This window comes from Canis lupus, chromosome 26 (genome assembly GCF_003254725.2).
Source record: "Canis lupus dingo isolate Sandy chromosome 26, ASM325472v2, whole genome shotgun sequence".
In the NCBI taxonomy this organism is placed as follows: Eukaryota; Metazoa; Chordata; class Mammalia; order Carnivora; family Canidae; genus Canis; species Canis lupus.
The window spans coordinates 7,472,703-7,493,551 of NC_064268.1; the positions used below are offsets into that span (position 1 = coordinate 7,472,703).

At 54.9% G+C, this 20,849-nt stretch overlaps 2 protein-coding genes and 1 long non-coding RNA gene across 9 annotated transcripts; 1 reads left to right on the forward strand and 2 right to left on the reverse strand.

Annotated features, from left to right (window-relative positions):
- Positions 1-87: 87 nt before the first annotated feature.
- B3GNT4 (UDP-GlcNAc:betaGal beta-1,3-N-acetylglucosaminyltransferase 4) lies at positions 88-1,303 on the reverse strand. Its single transcript, XM_025473818.3, has one exon. The coding sequence runs from the start codon at positions 1,301-1,303 to the stop codon at positions 230-232; it is 1,074 nt and encodes a 357-aa protein (XP_025329603.1). The 3' UTR covers positions 88-229.
- Positions 1,304-3,883: 2,580 nt separating this feature from the next.
- Positions 3,884-6,458, forward strand: LOC118352438 (uncharacterized). The gene is made up of 2 exons (XR_004809598.2): positions 3,884-4,023; positions 4,964-6,458. It is a non-coding gene; the product is annotated as an uncharacterized LOC118352438 (long non-coding RNA).
- LRRC43 (leucine rich repeat containing 43) lies at positions 3,921-20,849 on the reverse strand. Of its 7 annotated transcripts, none has more exons than XM_049101749.1 (13): positions 20,734-20,847; positions 18,949-19,209; positions 17,794-17,904; positions 16,395-16,534; positions 14,076-14,314; positions 13,234-13,421; positions 11,554-11,789; positions 9,790-9,931; positions 9,483-9,635; positions 9,211-9,396; positions 8,843-8,873; positions 8,675-8,719; positions 3,921-4,081 (listed from the first exon to the last, which is right to left on the reverse strand). In XM_049101749.1, the coding sequence occupies exons 4-13, from the start codon at positions 16,499-16,501 to the stop codon at positions 3,954-3,956; spliced, it is 1,455 nt and encodes a 484-aa protein (XP_048957706.1). In that variant the 5' UTR covers positions 16,502-16,534; positions 17,794-17,904; positions 18,949-19,209; positions 20,734-20,847; the 3' UTR covers positions 3,921-3,953. The 7 variants fall into 7 exon arrangements, with proteins under 7 accessions (XP_048957706.1, XP_048957704.1, XP_048957708.1 ...); XM_049101747.1 differs by lacking the exon at positions 3,921-4,081 and adding an exon at positions 6,431-7,125 and having other exon boundaries at positions 20,734-20,849; XM_049101751.1 differs by lacking the exons at positions 3,921-4,081; positions 20,734-20,847 and adding exons at positions 6,431-7,125; positions 20,548-20,677.

The following is a 20,849-nucleotide window of genomic DNA, read 5'->3' on the forward strand; positions in this document are numbered from 1 at the left end:
GCTCCAGGAAACACACACAGAGACCTCCCCTCGCTAGAGATGCTGCCAAATTTGGCTCCCATTCAACACATGCTGGTACAAGTTAAGCCAGGTTTCAGTGTTTTTAATAAGTGTTAGCAAGGTTCCGGTGGGGGTTACAAAAAAGAAGTCAGCATTCCCTGACACATCAGGGTCAAGTGTCAAGGTTCTCAATTTGTCATCATGATAGGAAAATCAACACTGGGTCTACTCAACCCACCCCTCGGAGTTGAGGCAAGGGGGCTGCCGCACACCTGAGCCCCTCATCTGTTACAAGGGCCCACATGGTCCACATTTCCATGGGGCTGAGGCGGTGCACCAGTAGGAGCCCTCGGTACAGGCAGGGGTCTAGGGGGTTCAGGGGCTGCCGTATTCCAAATGTCTTAAAGCCAGCATGGTGCATGGGGCTCACCCCCAGCTTCCTCAGGCACATGCCCACAAAGACATCGTCGATGGGGAAGAGTTCGGCCTCTTCCACCGCTGCTTGGAGCCGCTGCACGGTGGCCCTGGACATGACGTAGCCCCCGCCCCCAGCATAGGGTGGGTAGTGGCGGGCCCTGTACATGGATGGGGGGATGAAGTACTTAACTTTGGTGTTCCTGTTGGGCAGGGCCTGGCGGATAACATCTCCCACCAGGAGGTCCTGGGCTGGGTCCCAGCCATCCAGGAACTCCAGCACGTTAGGGACGTGGACAAAGACGTCGTCATCTCCCTTTAGCATGAAGCGGGTCTGGGAGCAGGCCACTGCAACCCAGCGCTGCAAGTGCAGCTCCTTAAGCGTCAGGTTGAAGAAGTCTTCAGCAAAGTCCCACTGCAGGATATCGTCAAACTCCCGACTCTCGTAGGCCAGCAGCTGGGCAGGGGGCGCTGGTCCCGCTACCCCCAGAAGGAACACCAGTTTCAGCCGCCGGCCCCTGGCCCAGCCCCCCACCCGGCCCCACGTGCTGCGGATAGCCGCCCTCCGCTCCACGTGGCCGGGCTGTGACTTGATGGCCAGGAGCAGGAAGGTGTCCTCAGCACAGCCCGAAGGCTCCAGCAAGATGGAGAAGTTGCGGCAGTGGCGGTAGGTCAAGAAGAGGCGGTGACGGCTAGGCAAGGACAAGGAGATGTTAGCCACTGTGCGGTTGGGGGGACACTGGCTGCGGCGGGGCCCTGGGGGAGCCCAGAAGGGCTGGTGGGCCCTCGAGCCCCCCACTGGCTTGGCCTCCTTCTTCAGGAAGAGCAGGCAGCTGAGCAGCAGCACAGCCAGGCCGTACAGGACCAGCCAGCCCAGCCTGCGGACCATGGCAGGGCCTGCAGGGAGAGAGCGCTGTGAGCCACCGCCCTGCAGCCACCCAGCAGCCCATGTCCTGCCGGCCTACCTCTGCCTTTTGCGTGGCAGAGTCCCTCTCCAGGGTGTGTGGGGGGAGGGAGGGGGACAGCATTCCTCTCTGCTGGCATCATGGGGGTCTCCACTCTCCCCCCAAAAGGACCTGCAGCTGCTTTAAAACTGGGGAGCCTCGGGGGGCTGTCAGGAGAGCATGTGACTCTTGATCTCAGGGTGGGGAGTTTGAGCTCCACACTGGGTGTCAAGATGACTTAAACTGAAAAAATTAAAAACACAGAACACCTGAAGCAGCATGTGCACTTTGGGCATTTCCCAGGAAACTCGAGTATCAGGGTGAACGTGGCACAGAGCCGGTTCATTTCCAAGGAAATTCGTTCTAGGCACAAACCCTGACCTCTGGGGCCCTTGAGTCTAAAGTCAAACCATTTCCCCTGAAAACCCGGCAGTGTGATCTGCTGGCGGCCAGCCCGGGGATGGGTCTCAGGGACGGGCTGGGTCTCAGGGACGGGCTGGGTCTCAGGGAAGGGGGCCCTGGGCTCTGCCCTTAGTTTGCGCCCCCAGGGAAGGAACCACGCAACACATCCTTCACATCTGCCTGGAGTTTCCCCCGGCTTCTTGGAAGAAGTCTCTTCTTTCCCACAGGTTTCTTGGCGGGAGTCGCTTAAAATGGGGTTTCAAAAACAACCCACTTGCACAAAAAGCACAAAAGCTCTTCACTCATGTACCAGGGCCACCTCCCCTGCAGCCACTGCCCCCCGTCCGTCCCCCTCACTCAGCTCTGGTTTCCTGAGTCCACGGAGAAGGCCCTGAAATGCGGGTTCGAGGGAAATGCGGGTTCGAGGAACCTGCACAAGAGCAAGCATAGCACAGGCACGCAGTCCGCCCACACTGGCCCCAGCCCTGCCGCTCGGGGCGCAGAGGTAGGCAGGGCAGGCCGGCCAGAGGTGGGAGACACCAAATGAACCAGCACGGACTTCAGACCGTGCTGAGAAATTGAAGCGGAAGGGAATACGGTGACCCGGAGGTTGTTTCAGCCCGTGGTAGGTGGTCTACAAAGGCCTCCCTGATTAAGGACGTTGGAGCAAGAACAGAACGTCGGGACCAGACCACAAAGATCGGGAGCAGAGTGTGCCAGGCAGAGCCCAGCGGAGCTCCTGGAGCAGGTGCAGGCGCGATGTCGGGGCAGGAGCGCGGCGTGGCCGGAGTATGAGGGTGAAGGCCTCCAAGGGGGCCAGTGCAGGGCGGAGAAGCGGAGCCCTGGCCCGCGGAGCGGAGGGGAGGGCGGGGGCAGCTCGGGCTTACTGTAACCCCCGCAGAGATCCACTGGGGGACTGAGCAGAGGCAGTGACAGGAGTGCATTGCTTGAAAGGTTCCTCGCTGCTGCAGCTTAGATGACGGGTTGTGGGAAAGGCGAGAGGGGAAACGGCACCAGCCAGGAAACTGTTGCCTTAGTGAAGACCCACGACGCAGCTGCGACGGGCGCGGCGGCCGCGCAGCGCGGAGCCCCGGGGGCGGCGGTTGCGTCTGCAGAGAGGCGCGCTGGGCCGGCGCTCTGGTTCCGGCGGGTCCCACGGCCCAACCCGCGCCCGCGCGCCTTGCCGCAGCCCCCGGGGCCACTACGGAGCCGGGCTCCCCAAAGGCTGGCGCACGCTCCGCGTCCCGGGCCGCTCCTCGGCCCCCCCACCCCACCCGCCTGCCCAGCGCAGGTCTCCCTTGCTACTGCGCGCCCCCAGGACCCTGACTCTCAACCCGCGTGGGCTTCACTGAGTGCACCACACGCCCAAGTGTGCTGAGTCCTAAGGGTCTGCAATGGTCTCTGGGGAACAGCCGCCTCGGGTCCTTGGGCCCGGTGACACCACACGCTACGACGGGGGAAGAGGCCAGTTCCTTCTTTCAACCCGACACTGCTGCTGTGCGGGCCGAAAGCGGGCGGGGTCGCCGGAGCAGGGGCCCCGCGGCGGACACCCCTCCCGGTCCGCAAGGCCGGTTCCAGCCTTCCGGGCCCCGGTGGGCGAACGGAAGCCGGGGCGCGGCAGGAGGCCGCCTGGCCCCCGACCGCCCCCCGGGGAGCCGACCCCGCCGCCAGACCCAGCGTCCTCGCCGCGGCGCGGCGTGCGGAGGCACTGGCAGCCCCGGGCCCTCCGGCACCGTGAGACACGGCTGCCCCCGGTCCCGCTCTGCCGTCCCCCCGCGGACCTACCTGAGCCGGGACACCGCGCCAGGGACTGGCGAGAAGCTCCGGCAGGCGAGCGGGGACCCGGAGCGTCAGCCTCGCACCGCTGGCTCCGGGGGGGTCGATGGGCGGGGCCGCGGGCGGGGGCGGGGCGGGGCGAGGCGGGGCCGCGGGCGGGGGCGGGGCGGGCGGGGCGGGGCCGCGGGCGGGGCGGGGCGGGGGCGGGGGCGGGGCGGGGCGGGGCGGGGCCGCGGGCGCCCTCCCACATCCGGCTTCCGGCACCCGCCCTGTACCTGCCGGCCCCGGCCCCGGCCCCGGCCCCGGCCCCGGCCCCGGCCCCGGCCCCGGCCCGGCCCCGGCCCCGGCCCGCCCCCCGCCGTGGCGGCAACACGGACGCGGAGCTGCGGGCATCAGAACAGCCTTTAATCGCGCGCCCTACAGGGAGAAGTCCCGGAGCGCCTCCTCGGCCGAGCGGCACTGGTTCAGCTGGATCTGCACCTCCACGGTCAGCGGCTGCGGCTGGTAGTCGCTTTCGTAAATTGCAAACGCAGATTTTTTCTTTTCTGAGAAATAAAAACACGAGTATGTGAGTCCCGAGAGGTGTGCGGGCTGCTTCGCCGCCGCCCTGGACGGGCTCGTTACGCGAGCGTCCCCGACACGCAGAGCTGTGCTCCGACCCGAGGGCAGCGCGCTTGGGGGCGCGGGACGCCAGCCCCGGCCCGGCCCGTCTCGGCCGAGCAGATCCCTTAACCAGGCGCAGCTGTTGCAGTTGCGCGTTGAAGCAGCTGCTGGTGTCTCAGAGCAGTGTTTTCTGTTTTTGGTCTTTGGAATAATTTTAATTACAACCCACCCCCCAGCCCATTCCTAAAGTCAAATAATTCCAGAGAAAATATGAAACAGGTTGAGCAACGTTTTCAAAGAATATTGACCAACCACGGTTATTCGGAGGTGAATATTGGGCAGATATTTTCTTAAAAAGCGAATGAAGTCTGGCATTGCAGGGAAAACGGGAAGCATTTTGATGAATCTGTAACATTTGAGCTTGCAAGTAGAAACTAGAATTTTGGAACGTGGTATCTGCCACCATAAAGAGTTTCCCAATACTCAAAGACTCTTCCAATGACATGGGTGCTGATAAACAATGTGATTTTGGGGTAATGTATATGTGTCGACAGTCGGGAAGATCTGCATAACTCAGTGAGCCAGTATTTTACAGATAACCAATGCCTGATGTTACAAATTGTGCATGAGTAAGATAGCCCTTCAAAATGCAGTGTAAAAAATTTTTAAAAAAGCAATGTAGACCAATGGATTTTAACATAACTATGAAATATAGTTTTCACTCTGTAGCCGCTCTTAAAAAACTACTAGTTGTCAAATTTGACATAATACCAAAGAAAAATATCCAGTTATTTGAAAGTCTTTTAAAATATTCCCTTTTCCAGTTACATGACCATATGAGATTGGATTTTCATTATCCACTTCAACAACCGCAACACAAGAGATTAACTGCAGAACCGGCTATTTCAGTGCAACCGTCAATTAAGCCAGACAATAAAAAGATTTGCAAAAATGTAAAAAAGAAATGTAAGACCATCTTAACTCTGGTGCTCAGTAGGGAGCCTGCTTCTCCTCTCTCCTTCTACCTCTCCACCCCCACCCCCTTGTGCTCTCTCTCTCAAACAAACAAAAAAAAATCTTAAAAAAAAAAGATTTAAAAGAAGAATTTTAAGTTGATAGTTATTTTTCCTTAAATGTTTAAGAATTCTTCTACTGTCTTTTATTTGGCATTTTCAGCCGATGATAAAACTGCTGTCATCTTTATCTTTGTTCCTGTCTTTATAACTGATTTTGAGCAGTTTTATTATTTTTAAAGATTTTATTTATTCATGAGAGATGCAGAGAAAGAGAGGCAGAAATACAGGCAAAGAAAGAAGCAGGCTCCCCGCTAGGAGTCCGATGCAGGACTCGGGATCCCGGACCCTAGGATCATACCCTGAGCCAAAGGTAGACACTCAACCGCTGAACCACCCAGTCATCCCTAAGCAGTTTTATTATTATCTAGCTTGGTTTAGTTTTCTCCATGCTTTTTGTGTTTTGAGTTCACCAAACTTTTTGGATTTATGTATTTATAATTTCCGCCTAACTTGGAAATGTTTCAGCAATTACTTCTTCAAATATCCTTTTTGCCTTTCCCACTCTCCTTTGGAGATGCCAACTATATGGACATTGGCTCCTCTGACTTCGTCTCAAAATTCACTGATGTTCTGTTCATTTTTTCCCAGTCATTTTTCTGCGTTTAATTGTGGATAGTTTCTACTGCTTCCAGTTTACTAATCTTTTCTTCTGAATTATCTAATATGCCATTAATCCCAGTGAATGTGTTTTTAATATGACATGGTAGTTTTCATCCCTAAAAGTTTGGTTTACTGTCCATATTGCTACATACCACAATCTTTCATTTAGCCTCTTAGATATATGGAATATAATTATAATAAGTTTTAATGTCCTTGTCTACTAACATGTATGTCATTTTTGAGTCAATTATGATTGATAAATTCTCATTATATATTAAGTTTTCTTGCTTTTTTTCCATATATGATAATTTTTTATTGGATGGCAGATGTGAATTTTACCTTGGGTGCTATTTTTTTTTAAGATTTTATTAATTTGAGGGAGAGAGCATGCAAGTGCGGGGAAGGGCAGAGGGAAAGGGAAACAGAAAACCTTAAGCAGACTTCATGCTGAGCACAGAGCCCAACATGGGACTCGATCACACAACTCTGAGATTCTGACCTGAGCTGAAATCAAGAGTTTGATGCTTAAAGACTGAGCCACCCCCAGGTGCCCCACTTCGGGTGCTATTTTTGCATTCCTTTCCATATCTTTGGATTTTGCTTTAGGATATGGTTAAATTAAAAAAAAAAAAAAAAAAAAAAAGGATATGGTTAAATTTCATCCTCGCAGGACTTGTCACTTCCTGCTCAAAATCTGAAGTGTTCCCCAGCGTGCTGTGCTCACTCCTTTTCTCTGTCAACATAAGCGCGTGTATTTTCATGGTTTTAAATACCATTAAGCTGGGCAGCCCGGGTGGCTCAGCAGTATAGTGCCGCCTTCGGCCCAGGGTGTGACCCTGGAGTCCCGGGATCGAGTCCCATGTCGGGCTCCTTGCATGGAGCCTGCTTCTCCGTCTGCCTCTGCGCCTCTCTCTCTCTCTGTGTCTCTCATGAATAAATAAATAAAATCTTTATAAATAAATAAATACCATTAAGCTGATTCATTCATTCAATGTTGATGGCCTACTATGAGTCTACTATGCTGGGGACGGGATTGTACAACTTTAAAGAATGCAAGTTCATCCCCCCACCCTTATAGTTTCAGTGTAGTAGATGAGATAAAAATAAAACAATTATCTAGATTCGCATCTCTATAGTTTGCTTGGTGCTGAGTACTATAGATGAAAACACCAGGTGCTATGAAGGAAACAAGGAAGGCAACCCATCCAGAGGATCAGCTTCCTGAAAGAAGGCAATTGAAGCTAAAATTTGACAGATGAAGTAGCTGAGGAAACAGTGGCAAGTGTAGATTAAGTATTCCAAGCAGAGCTCTGCAATTATAGAACATGGAAATGTGGATTTTGTGATGCAGCCAGCAGGAAGTCATGGAAGAATTTCCAAAAGAGGAGTGACTTGGCCGGACCTGCCAACAAGATCACCCGGGCTACTGCAGCGGAATGGACGGAGTGGCTGGTGGGAGGAAGGAGGTGCAGCAAGGTGGCCATTGTGGTTGTCTGGGGTGGTGGCAAAGGAGATGGAGAAGGCACTGGGTGACAAGGGGCAGGTGAGAGCAAGGCTTCTTGGATGCTCCACACACTTCACCTTCACAGGTACAAAATCAAACTCACCCCAGGGGCAGCTCTGCAGGCCCTGAGCAGAAGCCTCTCCTGCCCACTACCCTCCTGGCCCCCCAGTAACTCTCAGACCTGTCTCCCCCGCACTGTCTCTGCTGTCCATTCCAGGTCAGGCCCTCAGCATTTCTTGCCTTTTACATTTTTTTTTTAAGGTGAATTTCTTTTCATCAAGATAAAATTCTCATAATAGTCAACATTTTAACTACTTTTAAGTGTACACTTCTGTGGGTTTTAGTATATTCATAATGTGTTCAACCATTATCATTATCTAACTCCAGAACGTTTTGTACCCCACCTGGAAACCCTGTACCCATTAGCAGTCACCTCCCTCCCCCAGCTCTCAGCCCCCACTGATCTACTTTGTGTCCCTATGGATTCACTCATTCCGAGACATTTCACATAAATGGAATCATACACTATATGGCCTTTTGCGACTGGCTGCCTTCCCTGCCATCCCTCTGAGCTCTACCCATGCAGTGCCTTGTTCCTCTTCTCTGCTGAGGGATCTCCATTGTATGGAAATACCACGTCCTGTTTGGGCATTCGTCCACTGAGGGGCATTGGGCTGAATCTACTTTCTGGCTGTCAGGAATAGTGCTGCCCTGACTTTACTGTATACTTTGCAGCAGCCTCCCAGCTGCTCTCCCCATCTCCTATTGCTCCTTGCAAGCCTGCCAGTTCTTTCTAAACTCAGATCTAAAGGTTACCTATTTCAGAGGCTTCATTGACCACCCCTTGTTCATAGAACAAGCCCACACTCCTTGTGGGGCAAATAGGGCCAAGGACCTGAAACAAGCCAGGCAACTGCCGAGCCGGAAGGACCCTGGCCTGGTCCCAACTCAGCCCCCTATCCCACATCACCTGGCTCCCACTCCAGACCACCTCACCTGTCCTTAGCAAAACCTATAGCACGCTGTGCTTGTCTCAGGGATGCAGGAAAGATGTAGGGTTTGGTCCTTAGGGTGGGCATGGCCTTCCCACTGCCCAGAAGGTATGATTCTCCATCCTCCCATCTCTTTGGTCCCCAACCAGGCTAATCCTTCCCAAGGTCCTGCTATGGTCTGAAATCCTAATCCCCCAGAAGTGACGGTATTAGAGATGGGGGCTTGGGAAGTCATGAGGTCATGAGGGCAGAGCCTCATGAATGGGCCTAGTATCCTTATAAAAAGCAGCTCTGGAGAGACCCCTTACCCCCCTCCACCATAGGATGTAGCAAAGGGGGCTGGTTACCAACCAGGACCCTCACCTAACGATGCTGGCACCTTGGTCTTGGACTTCCCAGCCTCCAGAACTGCAAGAAATAAATGTCTGTTGTTTACCAGCCTGCCAGGCTCTGGCATTGTTACGGCAGCCTGAACAGACTAAGGCTCCCACTGAACATTCCCTGCTCTCGGTCACCATCATCACTTCTTACCATTTTTAGCTTTCTTGTTCTTCTTCAAATCCTGAGAGAAAGAACCACAACATGAGAGGCTCCCTGGAGTCAGGGCGTGCTTGGGAAGGGGCGGTGCAGATGCCTGTGCAGTCCTGTGGGGCTCCCCACCCAGGGAGGCAAGGCCGGCCTTCCAGAGAGGAACGGGCCTGACCTGCCCCCTTGCCTGGCTCCTCACGCCCGAGAAGGCTGCCCAAGGAGCCGGCGACCCAGAAAGCTGGGAGCTGGGCAGTGCTGCCCGTGCCTCCCGGGGCCTGCCGGAGGAGTCTGGGAGGCTCAGAGCCCCCTGGAGCCCCTCTTTGCCCAGCACTGCTTCGGTGGAGACAGGAGGGACAGAGGCCCCGCTGTACCCTAAGAAACATCAGCCTGTCGATTTCCGGGGTGCGGATCACCCCAAAGTTGCACACGGAGGACACAAGTGACTCCCCCGCCAGCAGGGGCTCCAAGGCCAGCAGGCCACTGCCCAGCACGCGCAGGATGGGGGGGTCCTGGCGGAGCTCCTTTGGAAGCTCCTTCTTCTTGGACGCCTTCTGTTCCTGCAGAGGGGAGAGGCCGGAGAGCAGACGGGGCCCCCCACGGACCAGGCCCAGAGCACCCACAGCCACCGCCGCCCAGCCGGTACCTTTGCCGTCCCTTTCTGCCCTTTCCCTGCCTTGTCGTTCCCGTCTTTTTCCTTGTCTTTGTCCTTCTTCCCTTTCTTGTCCTTCTCCCCTTTTCCTTTCTTGGCAGGCGACACAATGTCGACAGGAGGCGGCACCAGAGGCCAGGAGAGGATCTAGGGGACAGCGAGGTGGCCGCGGTGAATACAGGCCAGGCCAGGGCTAGCTAGGGCCTGCCAACACGGGAGCAGAGCCACGCGGCACCCGGACAGAAGAGCGGAGGCTGGGGAAGGGGCCCACGTGTGGAGTGTGGGGATCCGCGCCACCCACCTTCTCCTCCACAATGGTCACGGTGGTTCCCGCCAGCAGGAAGGCCTTGAGGGGCACCAGATCTCTGAGGCTGTGCTGCATCTCATAGTTGCAGGGAATGACATCTGTCCAGGGCTTGCGGGTGGTGCTGAAGAGGACTGTCCTTGGGGAGGGCAGAGGCAGACAGGGCACCATCACCCAGGAGGCTGTGGCCAGGGACGAGGACAAGGCTTTTGAGAAGATGTGCACAGCGTGCCATGAGGCCAGACCCAGGATTACGGCCCGATGCCATTTATATAAAGGTCTGAGAGAGGCACGGTGACTAATGGTGTCACCTGAGTTGATGATGACCCTTGGGAAAGAGGGAGGGGCCTGGGGAGTCTTCAGAGGTTCTGTTATATTGTTTCTTTTTTAAATTATGTTTTTTTACTGGGGCAGCCTGGGTAGCCCAGCAGTTTAGCGCCGCCTTCAGTCCAGGGCGTGATCCTGCAGATCTGGGATCCAGTCCCACATCAGGCTCCCTGCATGGAGCCTGCTTCTCCCTCTGCCTGTGTGTCTGCCTCTCTCTCTCTCTCTCTCTCTCTCTCTCATGAGTAAACAAATAAAATATTTTTAAAATAATAAAAATAAAAAATAAAAACATAATAGAACAGGTTGGTGTGTCCACAGCCACATGGAGAATCAGCAAATTTCAAACTGATACCCAGAATATGAGTTCATTTTTTTAAAAAACAAATTATGAGTATATAGCTTTGTACACATGACTGGGAAGTATATGCACAAAACTATTAAGAAGAATTCATCCTGGGGCACCTGGCTGGCTCAGTCGGTAAAGCGCCTGCCTACCGCTCAGGTCATGGTGCTGGGGTCCTGGGATCGAGTCCCACGTTGGGCTCCCTGCTCAGCAAGGCGTCTGCTTCTCCCTCTGCCCTTACCCCCTCGCTCGTGATCTCTGTCTCTCAAATATATAAAAATATTTAATAAATAATAAAAGAGTACTTCATTCCATGGGATGAATTAGATGGATACATGAGAAGAGGCTTTTATTTTCTAATTTACACATTTTTTAAAAAGCAGAATCATTTGTAGTTCTTACGTTTTTGTGAATATTTTCAAAAATTCAACCACCACGACCACCGCAAGATCATCAGCGGTGGCCGGCTGAGGAGCCTGGCTGGGGGCTGGAGGTTGCCTCCCCTCCTCTGACAGTGGGGGCAGCTGCCTGCCGAGTCCAGGGAACGCGACACAAGGAGCCACTGCGGCTCCCCCCACAGTCTCCACAAGCCTGATCATTTACCTTCTGTGGAGGTTTGAAGTAATTTTTTAAAAAATAACTCTTTTAGCTAGGGGAGAAGCTCGCTTTCCCAATTCCTTGAGGGCATCGGTAGCAGGGTCTGCATGGGGCAGAGGCTCAGTTAATTAGAAGTCACAAGTTCCGTTTTCTGCACCACCACCCCCCCCCCCAACGCCCCATCAGAAGAATCCAACGACAAAACCAGCTGATAGCAGGAATTTTGTAAATAAAACAAAAAGCACACCAAGTCCCGTGTTTAGCAATTAGTCACAAAATCAGTTAACAGAACTTCAAACACTAAATGAGAAGTGACGCTAAGTGCTCGTAAAATTCTTCATCATAAGGCAAAGCGCGGCACGCAGGAGGCCGGGCAGCGGGCTGGAGGCCTGGGGTAAGGGAGAGGCCCGGGAGGAGGCCGCGGGAGGCTCCAACCCGCGAACACGGCAGGGGAGGTTCCCACGCGGCGGCCGGGCCCCGCGCCGCATCCTTACCCCGCGGAGGGGCCGAGCCGGGGGTCCGCCCGCGGCCGCAGCTTGGCCAGCGCCTCCAGCTCCTCCGCCGAGTCCGTCACCCAGGGCGGGGGCGCCGACGCGCCCGAGGCCAGCGAGTCCTCCCGCTGCCCCGACGGGGTGGACGGCCCCGACTCCACCGACTCTTCACGCCCCTCGGAGGGCTCTTGGCGGACGTCCTGGCCCAGCGGCTCGCCGCGGGGCGCGGGCTCGACGGTCTGCGGGAGACACACGGACCCCGCGGGGCCGCCGCTCGGTCCCCCGCAGCGCGCAAGTGTGGGCGCAGGTGCCTGTGCCCCCGGGCCGGGCCGGCAGCGAGAACGCAGGCCCTCACGCGCGGCTTGGGAAGGAGGCTTTGGTTTGGTGGTTGTTGCTGTCTAAATGCCCGTCTTGCCCCTCCTGGGAGGTCTGCGTTGGGAGGAACGATTTCTGCGGGAGCTAGGGTGTCCCCCATTTCTCCTGGCTGGAGGATACCCTCGGCTTTGCTTTTGGTGAGAGGAGTGATGGAAGAGCAGGGGAGAAGCAGGGGGAGAAGCAGGGGGAGAGTTGGTTAGGGGGAGAGTTAGTTAGGGGGAGAGTTAGTGGGAGAGTTAGGGGGAGAGTTAGGGGGAGAGTTAGTTAGGGGGAGAGTTAGGGGGAGAATTAGGGGGAGAGTTGGGGGAGAGTTAGTTAAGGGGAGAGTTAGTTAGGGGGAGAGTTAGGGGGAGAGTTAGGGGGAGAGTTAGTTAGGGGGAGAGTTAGTTAAGGGGAGAGTTAGGGGGAGAGTTAGGGGGAGAGTTAGTGGAGAGTTAGGGGAAGAGTTAGGGGGAGAGTTAGTTAAGGGAGAGTTAGGGGAGAGTTAGGGGAGAGTTAGTTAGTGGGAGAGTTAGGGGAAGAGTTAGGGGGAGAGTTAGTTAAGGGGAGAGTTAGGGGGAGAATAGTTAGGGGGGAGAGTTAGGGGGAGAGTTAGGGGGAGAGTTCGGGGGAGGAGTTAGGGGGAGAGTTAGGGGAGAGAGTTAGGGGGAGGTTAGTTAGGGGGAGTTTTTGAGGGGGGAGTAGTTAAGGGGAGACGTTAGGGGGAGATTAGGGGGAGAAGTCAGGGGAGAGTTAGGGGGACGAGTTAGTTAAGGGGAGAGTTAGTTAAGGGGAGAATTAGGGGGAGAATTAGGGGGAGAGTTAGGGGGAGTTAGTTAAGGGGAGAGTTAGTTAAGGGGGAATTAGGGGCATTAGGGGGAGAGTTAGGGGGAGGTTCGTTAGGGGAGAGTTGTTGGGAGAGTTAGTTAGTGGGAGAGTTCGTGGAGAGTTGGGAAGAGTTAGGGGGAGAGTTAGTGGGAGAGTTAGGGGGAGAGTTAGGGGGAGAGTTAGGGGGAGAGTTAGGGGAAGAGTTAGGGGAGAGTTAGGGGAGAGGTAGGGCAGAGGTAGGGGGAGAGGTAGGGGAGAAGCCTGCTTGTACATGCTGCTCCCTGGTGAGGCCATTTGCTGGGATTTCAAGGGCAAAGGAAGGAGGCGAAGGCAGTGAGCTGCAAGAAAGGGTCTGACCAGAGCCGCTTCCCCCTCAGAGTCGGGTGTGAACCAAAAAGCTCCCATTAAGGGGGTTTTCTGGGCTCCAAGAAGCGGTTCTGCTGCACCGCACAGGAGACCCTGTGCCCCCGAGCTCCCGGGAGCAGCCCGAGGGGAACCCACCTCAGCCAGCACACCACCATATTTACTTCCTTCTCCTTCTTCATCTTCCACAAAACCGTAGGTCACATAGTAGCTGTAACTGATAAAAGGGCCTTGGGGCCCCGGGTCGGGGTCCAAGATAGAGGTGTCGGGAACCCCCTTGACATTTCCAATGGTCACCACGAGCTGCGCCTCACATGCCAAAAGGTCTGCAAGGGGGATGGGCGGAAGTGAGGGGTAGGCAGGGGAGGGCTGCCCAACAGGCTCCCTGCATTCTCTCCTCCACCCGGGCCCAGCCTCACAGTGTGCAGACTTGGGCTCAAATCCCAGTTCTGCCAAGTTCAAACACAGTGATGTGCAGCACGTCCCTTTTTGGTAAGATGGTAAGACACCCCTCTTGTTTTCCTCATCTGTATAATGGGAATGACAGTAGTTGCTTTGCAGGATGGTTACAGATGAAGAATACCTGTTACCTTAGCACAGCCAGGCACACAGTCCCGGGAGCTGTTTGTTACCAGTGTTGTATCACCCTTACCCTGAGAAGGATCTGATGCAGCTTGTGGCATGGGCCACAAGGGGGTGATCTCAAGCCACCGCAGAAGTAAAGAAATTGGTTTCAAGAATGTTTCCTGTTTGCCTAGGATGGTCTCACCCTCCTTACCACTTCTGTCCCCCAATCCCAAGTACAGAGATCAAAAATCTGGGAGAGGACTCTGATCAAGAAGGTGAGCTACACTTGACTAAGGTGTGGGTCCACTGGGGAGCTGCAGGGACAGGCCACCCTGTATGATGGTGGACAGGCAAGCTGAGGCTCAGGGCATCAAATACCAGCCCCTCCCCACTTTGCACATCGGCTTCCTCACCCCCATGGTGGCTGAGCCCCCTGAACTGATACTTCTCACTGGGAGACACGGTGATGTCATCTAGCACGCAGAGCCGGGACAGGCTGTCGATGGTGAAACCTCGGTAGTAGGGCACCAGGCCCAGTGGGTTCCCCTGCAGCACAAGCAGCCTCAGATGTTGGAGGGTGCTGAGGCTGGCGATCATGCCCTGCAGGTCCGTCAGGTCATTGAAGCTCAGGTCCAGAGAGACAAGGTTGGGCCTAGAAGGGGAGCAGGAGAGTCCAGAGGCAGGGTGAGCAGAGGGGTGGGGACTGGCAGCTGTCATGCACCAGGCCTGCCCTGCTCACCATCCCCCAGCACCCCGTGTCCAGGACAGACAGCAGGCCTGTGCTGAGGGTGGGAGGGGAGCCCCAGCCCACCCTTGTCTCACAAATTAGCCCCCTTGTTGGGAAGCACCTCTCAGTCCTATTGCCCCCTCCCCCCATGACACTGTCATCATCACTGTGACACAGAGATGGCCCTGGTCACATCCTGCCTCCCCTGACTTCCATTTACATAGATCTCTCCTTCTCAGTTAAACTCCTGGTACCTCCCATAGATCTGATACAGCACTGTGCCTCCAGAAGGTTCTCAACAAAGACAGACACGGGCAAGGAAGGCAGAGGAAAGCCACATGGGGAGGAGCAGTGGAGGGAGGTAAGAGAGGCAGGTAAATATGAGGACCTGAGAATAGGGTACGTGAAGCTAGAGGACACCTTCCAAAGCCTGACTGGCTCATGGTCGTAAGAAGCCACGTGATTCATTTCTTGGGGGAACATGAGTGAAGAGGAACGTGCCAGTGAGGACAGTCTGGTAAAAACTGGCCAGGAAGGGGGCGCACAGGTGTGTTCCCCAACTGCACAAACTAGAAAGCAAACAGGTTCCAGATCTGAGAACAGCAGCAAGAAAAATGTGAGGGGCACGGCATGGTCACATGGATACCCTACGGCCTCCAGCAGACGGGACTCAGGCGCGTCCCGCTCCCTTCTGCCCTGCTTTTCTGGCCTGTGTAGCCAGTTGAGGGGGAAATGCCCAAAAGGACATTTCGTGGGGACCAGCACACAGACCTTGTCCAATGACAGCCTTCAAGAAGACTGGGAAGACCCGAGGAAAATCCATCCGTGAGAAGGGGACCCTGGTTTTAATCTCAGTGAAAGACAGAGGTTTCCCTTACGTGTTTTTATGAAACTCACACTTGGCACGAAGCAGGTAACCTAGGTTTTGAGAAAGTCTGTTTTCCAAATAAAAAATCAGAACACATGGTGCACAGTCCATGGTATGAGTCTGAAATCAGCAATCACAGGAGGTCCAAAATGTACGCTTGCCTCCTGGGCTACGTTCTCTGGCAGCTAAAGTCAGTGGAAGAAACTGGAATTGTGCATGGCCAAGGCTATGGCAAGGGTGGAAGGAGGAGGAGAAAGAAGGAAATCATGATCAGAGATGGGGACCCTCCAAGAGTGTATACAGCTGGGCCACCTGAGATCGTTTTCCAGATAACCTAGAAAAGCAAGGAAGGGATGCTGACCGATGCCTTCTGCCCACTCCAGGCTGCGGAGAAGGGAACCATAGTGAAGCCCACGCAGCGCCGCCCAAGATGCTGAAACCCTGGGAATCCTCCAGGCATATTCTGGAGGCCTTCCTCTGACAGCCTTTCGCAGGTGGCCTCTGATTCCCCCATACTCCTCAGACCCCAGGTTTTGTTTCCCTCCACTCACTCCCAAAGGGGACAAGCCAAACCAAGAGTAGTCTGTAGAGCAGCGACTTTCAGCTTGGGGTGATTTTGCACCCCACCTAGTGGGCACAGTCTACAAACGTTTGGTGGTTACAACTGGTGTGGGGGTGCAACTGGCATCTAGTGGATGAAGGCCAGAGGTGCTGCTCTGCTTCCTACGGAGCATGAGACAGCCCCACCCCAGTTGCCCACTCCAGTGTCGGCAATATCCAAGCTGAGAAATCCTGCTCTCAAAGCATCAGAGGGAAAGGTCTGACTCACTCCTGCTACCTCTTGTATCTTTCCTTGGGCTTCAGTGGGAATTTTTGCTTATTTGGTCAGAGAAATAAATCCTAGGTCTGGAGCTGGCAGCCAACCAACAATTATTATAGAAAAAAGCAAAGCAAAAAAGAAAAGAAGGAAGGAAGGAAGGAAGGAAGGAAGGAAGGAAGGAAGGAAGGAAGGAAGGAGGAAGGAAGGAAGGAAGGGAGGGAGGGAGGAGCTAAGGTGAGTCCTTCAAGGCACCAGGGTGGAATCACCCAAACCTAAGACTTAAGTGTCTCTCTCTCCATCCGGGGCTCTCCAGTTACCAGTGATCCGCGGTGACATACAGACTTTCTAAGGGGCCCAGAAGCTTGTTGTGACCCAAGCCCAAGTGCTGGAGACGTGGGGGCGGGTGGGCACACAGACACTCCATGCTGGTGATCTTGTTGCCATAGAGCTCCAGCACCTGAGAGAAGCAGAAAGAATGGTGCCTGTGAGCTGGAGTCTGTCCGTCCATCTGTCCTTCCCCTCCCTCCCTAAGAAACAACAGGATGGAACTGTGTAGTACTCATGCCACGCCGCCCTGTGCCCATCTGGACTCCCTTTAAAATACGGGGTGGAGGGGATATTTCTGCAGGAGGTGTTGGAAAGTTTCTTTTCCTTAGTGAAGGAGATGTGAAAATTTGGCATAGGAGGTGATGGCGGAGAGGATGGGTACATGCATAGCATTTTGCCACCGCTCAACCCACGGCGGCACATCTTCGGGAAAGCCAAAGGGTCCCCGCTGGCCTTTGGAGCCAGTAAGGCATCAGCTGGAGCGTCACGAAGCATTCTTGGCTTTCTGCTCCAAGGCCTCTCCTGGTTTCTTCCTAGGCCCAGCATGTAGCCATATTTCTGAGTCCCTTCTGCCACTGTATCTACTAATTTCCACACTTAATTTGAAATTGAGATCATTTTGATATGTTCAGCTGAAAACACATCATAAAGCCTGGGCTAGCTTTATTTAAAGTGATTTTTTTTCCCATTGTGGCAAAATATATATGATTCATCATTTTCCCTATTTCTATGTGTACCATTCAAAAGCATTAAGTAGAGTCCCATCGTTGTGCAGCCATCATCACTCCTATTTCTGAAGATGTTTACCACCCCAGATGGATGTTCTGGACCGTCACAATGGTCCCCCCACTGGGTACCGCAATGACTCCCCATTGCCCTCACTCTGACCCCAGTAACCTCTGCTCTACTGTGATCCCTGTGGATTTGCCTCTTCTAGATATTTTGTGGAAGTGGAATCATCTAATATGTGACCTTTTGTGTCTGACCTCTCTCATTCAACATATGTTTTCAAGTTTTATCCATGCTTTAGCATGAATCATTCCCTTTTATGACTGAGGAACATCTCACTGTGTGGAGAGACCACATTTTGCTTACCCACCCATCTGCTGATGGACCTTTCAGTTGGCCCCACCTTTTGGCTGTGGTGGGTAATGCTGACCACCACTGGCCTGCAAGAATCCCAGTCCTTGCCTTCAATTCTTTGGGGCATATACTGAGAGATGGAATTGCTGGGTCACGTGGAAATTGTACTTTTTGAGGAATCTGGCCTCCCTCTCCAAAGCCTGGGGCTGGCCCTTGGCACCCAGCCACACTGGCCAAACCTTCCATTGGCAGGGTCTCTGGGCTGCAGCAGCCCGCAGACACTAAATGGAGCCTGGGACTCTTTACCTTGAGAGTTGGGGGCAGGTTGATGGCATCAACCTCCTTGATTTGATTGGCACTCAGTACCAACTCTTCGAGTTTTAGAAATTTCAGGAGACCTTTATCCACCAGGTTCACCTAGAAGGAAAGGTCAAGAAGTTAAGAGCTCTCATGGGCGAGGCAGCTGTGGAGCAGAAATAGGGTCTACAGGAGGGCAGCAACAGCTGGCCACTGACCCTCCCGAGGGGTTTACTTGGCGCACACCAACCCCCTTTCTCTCCCTAACCACCCTCCTCACAGACTCTCCTGCACATCCCACCAGGATCCCAGAGCCTTGACCACGGGGTGGTCTCTTACCTCTGAGCCCCCACCCCACCCCCTGGAGAGGTTGTACAACTTCCAGCCCAGTGTCCTGTGTCCCCTGTTGGACTGTGAGCTCCAAAGACCAGGACAGGAATCCCATATTCTTTGCTGTCTACCCCTGGGCCACAGTGAATCCCGAGGCTGTAAGCTATTGCTAGTTGACACACAGCAGGGTCAGACCTAAAGTTCAGAGGTCTTCCTGCAGATCTTCAGTTCTCTGTGGCCTCAAAGTCATTGGGGCCCTACCCGGTGACTATGCCACTTTGCCCAGGATTGAGGGGTTCTGAGGACACAAAACTTTCATAGTTGACAGTGGGAAAGTCCCAGGCAAATTGGTAGGAGTGGCTCCTGCTCCTCACGCCTGGTACTGTGGGAATTCAGTTTCTCCGGGAAAGGAGAAGCAAAAGCAGGAAGGCTGAGTTTGCAGCATGGGACTCTGTTACTGGTAGAAGCGAAGAAGGCTTTTTCGTAACAGAAACTAATACGGTACTAGGCCTAACCCTCCCTAAACCTGGGCCCCCACAGTGTAAATTAAAACCAATATGGATACTTTAGAGGTCTCTCCTAGGACCCAGGAGGGCCAATTGCAGGGTGCACCAGAAGCCAGCTATACAAGACACACCTGGATTCCCCCAGGGACGAAGAAAGAAGACACCCAACAAATGAGCAGCTGGCCCTGCTTGGTGGAGCGGCTGGTGAAATTAGGGGGACAGAGCTACCGTCCCATCCTTCCTCCCATTTAACACCGAGGCCCCACCACTAAGGACTGTACAGTTTTATAGGGGAATGGCCTCCTTAACCTCAACCCCCGGCTCTTACCTGCTTGTCCACCACCCGTAAGGATCTGAAGTAGGAGTAGAAGAAGGTGTCTTTGAGCACCAGGGGATTCTGGATGGCCAGTTCTTTCAGAAAACGGTCCTCTGCACTGGAGCCCTCCAGCAGAGCCCAGGGTGAGTGGGGGCTACGGACCAGGTCCAGCAGGGCCTCCACCGACTCCTCCCCAGGGCTCACGACCTCCTCCTCTCTGGGGATCAGCTCCCTCCATGCTCGGGGAGTTCGAGGAAGAAAGCGTGACTTATTCTGCAGTGGTGGAGGTGGAGAATGTGCTACTCGTGACTCAGCCCTCTCAAGGATTCAAGACTTCCCAGATAGAGCAGATTGTAAGATAGGACAATCAGGGATAAAGAGTTTAGAGATCTAGACAGTGAGTAATCAGTTTTGACTGATTATTAGCCATGGATAGAACTACAGACTGAGAACTACATTTCTGCCTTTAGGGGCTTACTCAAGCTGGGACCCTGGAAACACCAGGTGAGAGCATCCAAATATTTAAGATTGATGCACTGGAAGCTACGAGGCAAGCAAAAGGCAATCTGGGAGGTGTATTAACCAAGGAAAGGCTTTTGAGGAAAAAGTGGCAAGGCTGAAAAGGTTGAATTCAGAATTTAGATGTCACAGGGGATGATGAGTCCCAGAGTGGACTTTCTCCCAGCCTTTTCTCCAGGAGACACTTGAGAGATATCCGTGAAACCCCAAGAGCTCCCAGTGGATGCCAGGTACACATAGTAGGTTGTGCAACAATGTTTGTTGATGAAACACATGAACTGGTTCCTTGATTGGTGTCCTGGTTTTCTTCTCTATGAAAATGGGAACACTGACCTCCCCTTAGCGCCTGCAGTGTGTGGGGCGCCAGCTCTCCAGCAAGTGGGAGGGCAACATTCTAGACCCTCAGGATACTCGTGTGCACATCTGAGGGAGGCAGGTTCTCGGTGTCATGCTCCTCAGCCCCAGAAGGAGCACCCAGCTGTTGGGAGTGGGGCGTGGACACACACCTGCTCTAGCCCTCCTGAGCCACACTGGCTCCCCAGGAGGAAGCCTTCGAAGGGAAGTGTTTCTGGCCTCAGAAACAAGGAGACAGGAAGGGAGGGAGGAAGCCGCTTCTCCCAGGCCCACTAGCCCCTGCAGGCACCAGCACCACGCCCTGCACTCGGCCTGGGGGCTCTCGCTAGGAGCCCTGCGGCACCTGAAGGTGGACAGGCTCTTTGCCCAGGCAAAAGCTTTCACCCCCAAAGGTGCCTGGTGTCTTTAACAGGCTGAGAAGCCCTACCCCAGGTGGGCCTGATGTGCTCGGGATGGGGGTCAGGCCCACAGTCCTCGCAGAGTCCTCGCAGGGTCCGGCCGCACCCCAGGTCAGGCGGCCTCCGAAACGCCCAGACCCAAACCTCCCCTCAGGCTTCTCCAGCTCAGCCGCGTCCTGCGGCCCCCGCGCCGCCCCCGCCCGGCCCGCCCAGCCCCGCCCCGGCCAGCCCCGCCCCGCCCCGGCCCCGCCCAGCCCCGCCCCGGCCAGCCCCGCCCCCGCCCAGCCCCGAGTCCGTCCTCGCCGCCCCCGCCGGCCCCCAGAGCGCACCCAGAGCGCACCCAGCTGCCGGTGCCGCACGGGAACTCGCGCAGACACAGCTGCCTCAGGTGCTCCCGGACCGCTGCGCTCAAGGTCCTGCCCGGCTTCTCCATCGCTGCGCGGCCGCGGCGCCTATAGCCGCTGCCAACCGCCGGGCACACGCGCGCACGCGCCAGGGCTGACACGTGGGCGTCCCCGAAACCCACCTCCGAGCCGGAGTCCCGAGACTGGTTCAGGCGGGGACGCCCTGGGTTTTCTCCTCGGGCCCAGCCTGTGCCCGCAGCTGTAAAACGGGATAATCGTGCGCTTCCCGCCACAACCC

Coding starts and splice junctions, on each gene's coding strand:
- LRRC43 (XM_049101751.1), bottom strand. CDS start 20,640: ATGGAGAAGCCGGGCAGGACCTTGAGCGCAGCGGTCCGGGAGCACCTG. Junction 19,210..20,547: donor CGTGCGGCACCGGCAGCTGG/GTGCGCTCTGGG, acceptor CCACCACTGCAG/AATAAGTCACGCTTTCTTCC. Junction 14,315..16,394: donor TATGTCACCGCGGATCACTG/GTAACTGGAGAG, acceptor CTCCCCTTCTAG/GCCCAACCTTGTCTCTCTGG.
- B3GNT4 (XM_025473818.3), bottom strand. CDS start 1,303: ATGGTCCGCAGGCTGGGCTGGCTGGTCCTGTACGGCCTGGCTGTGCTG.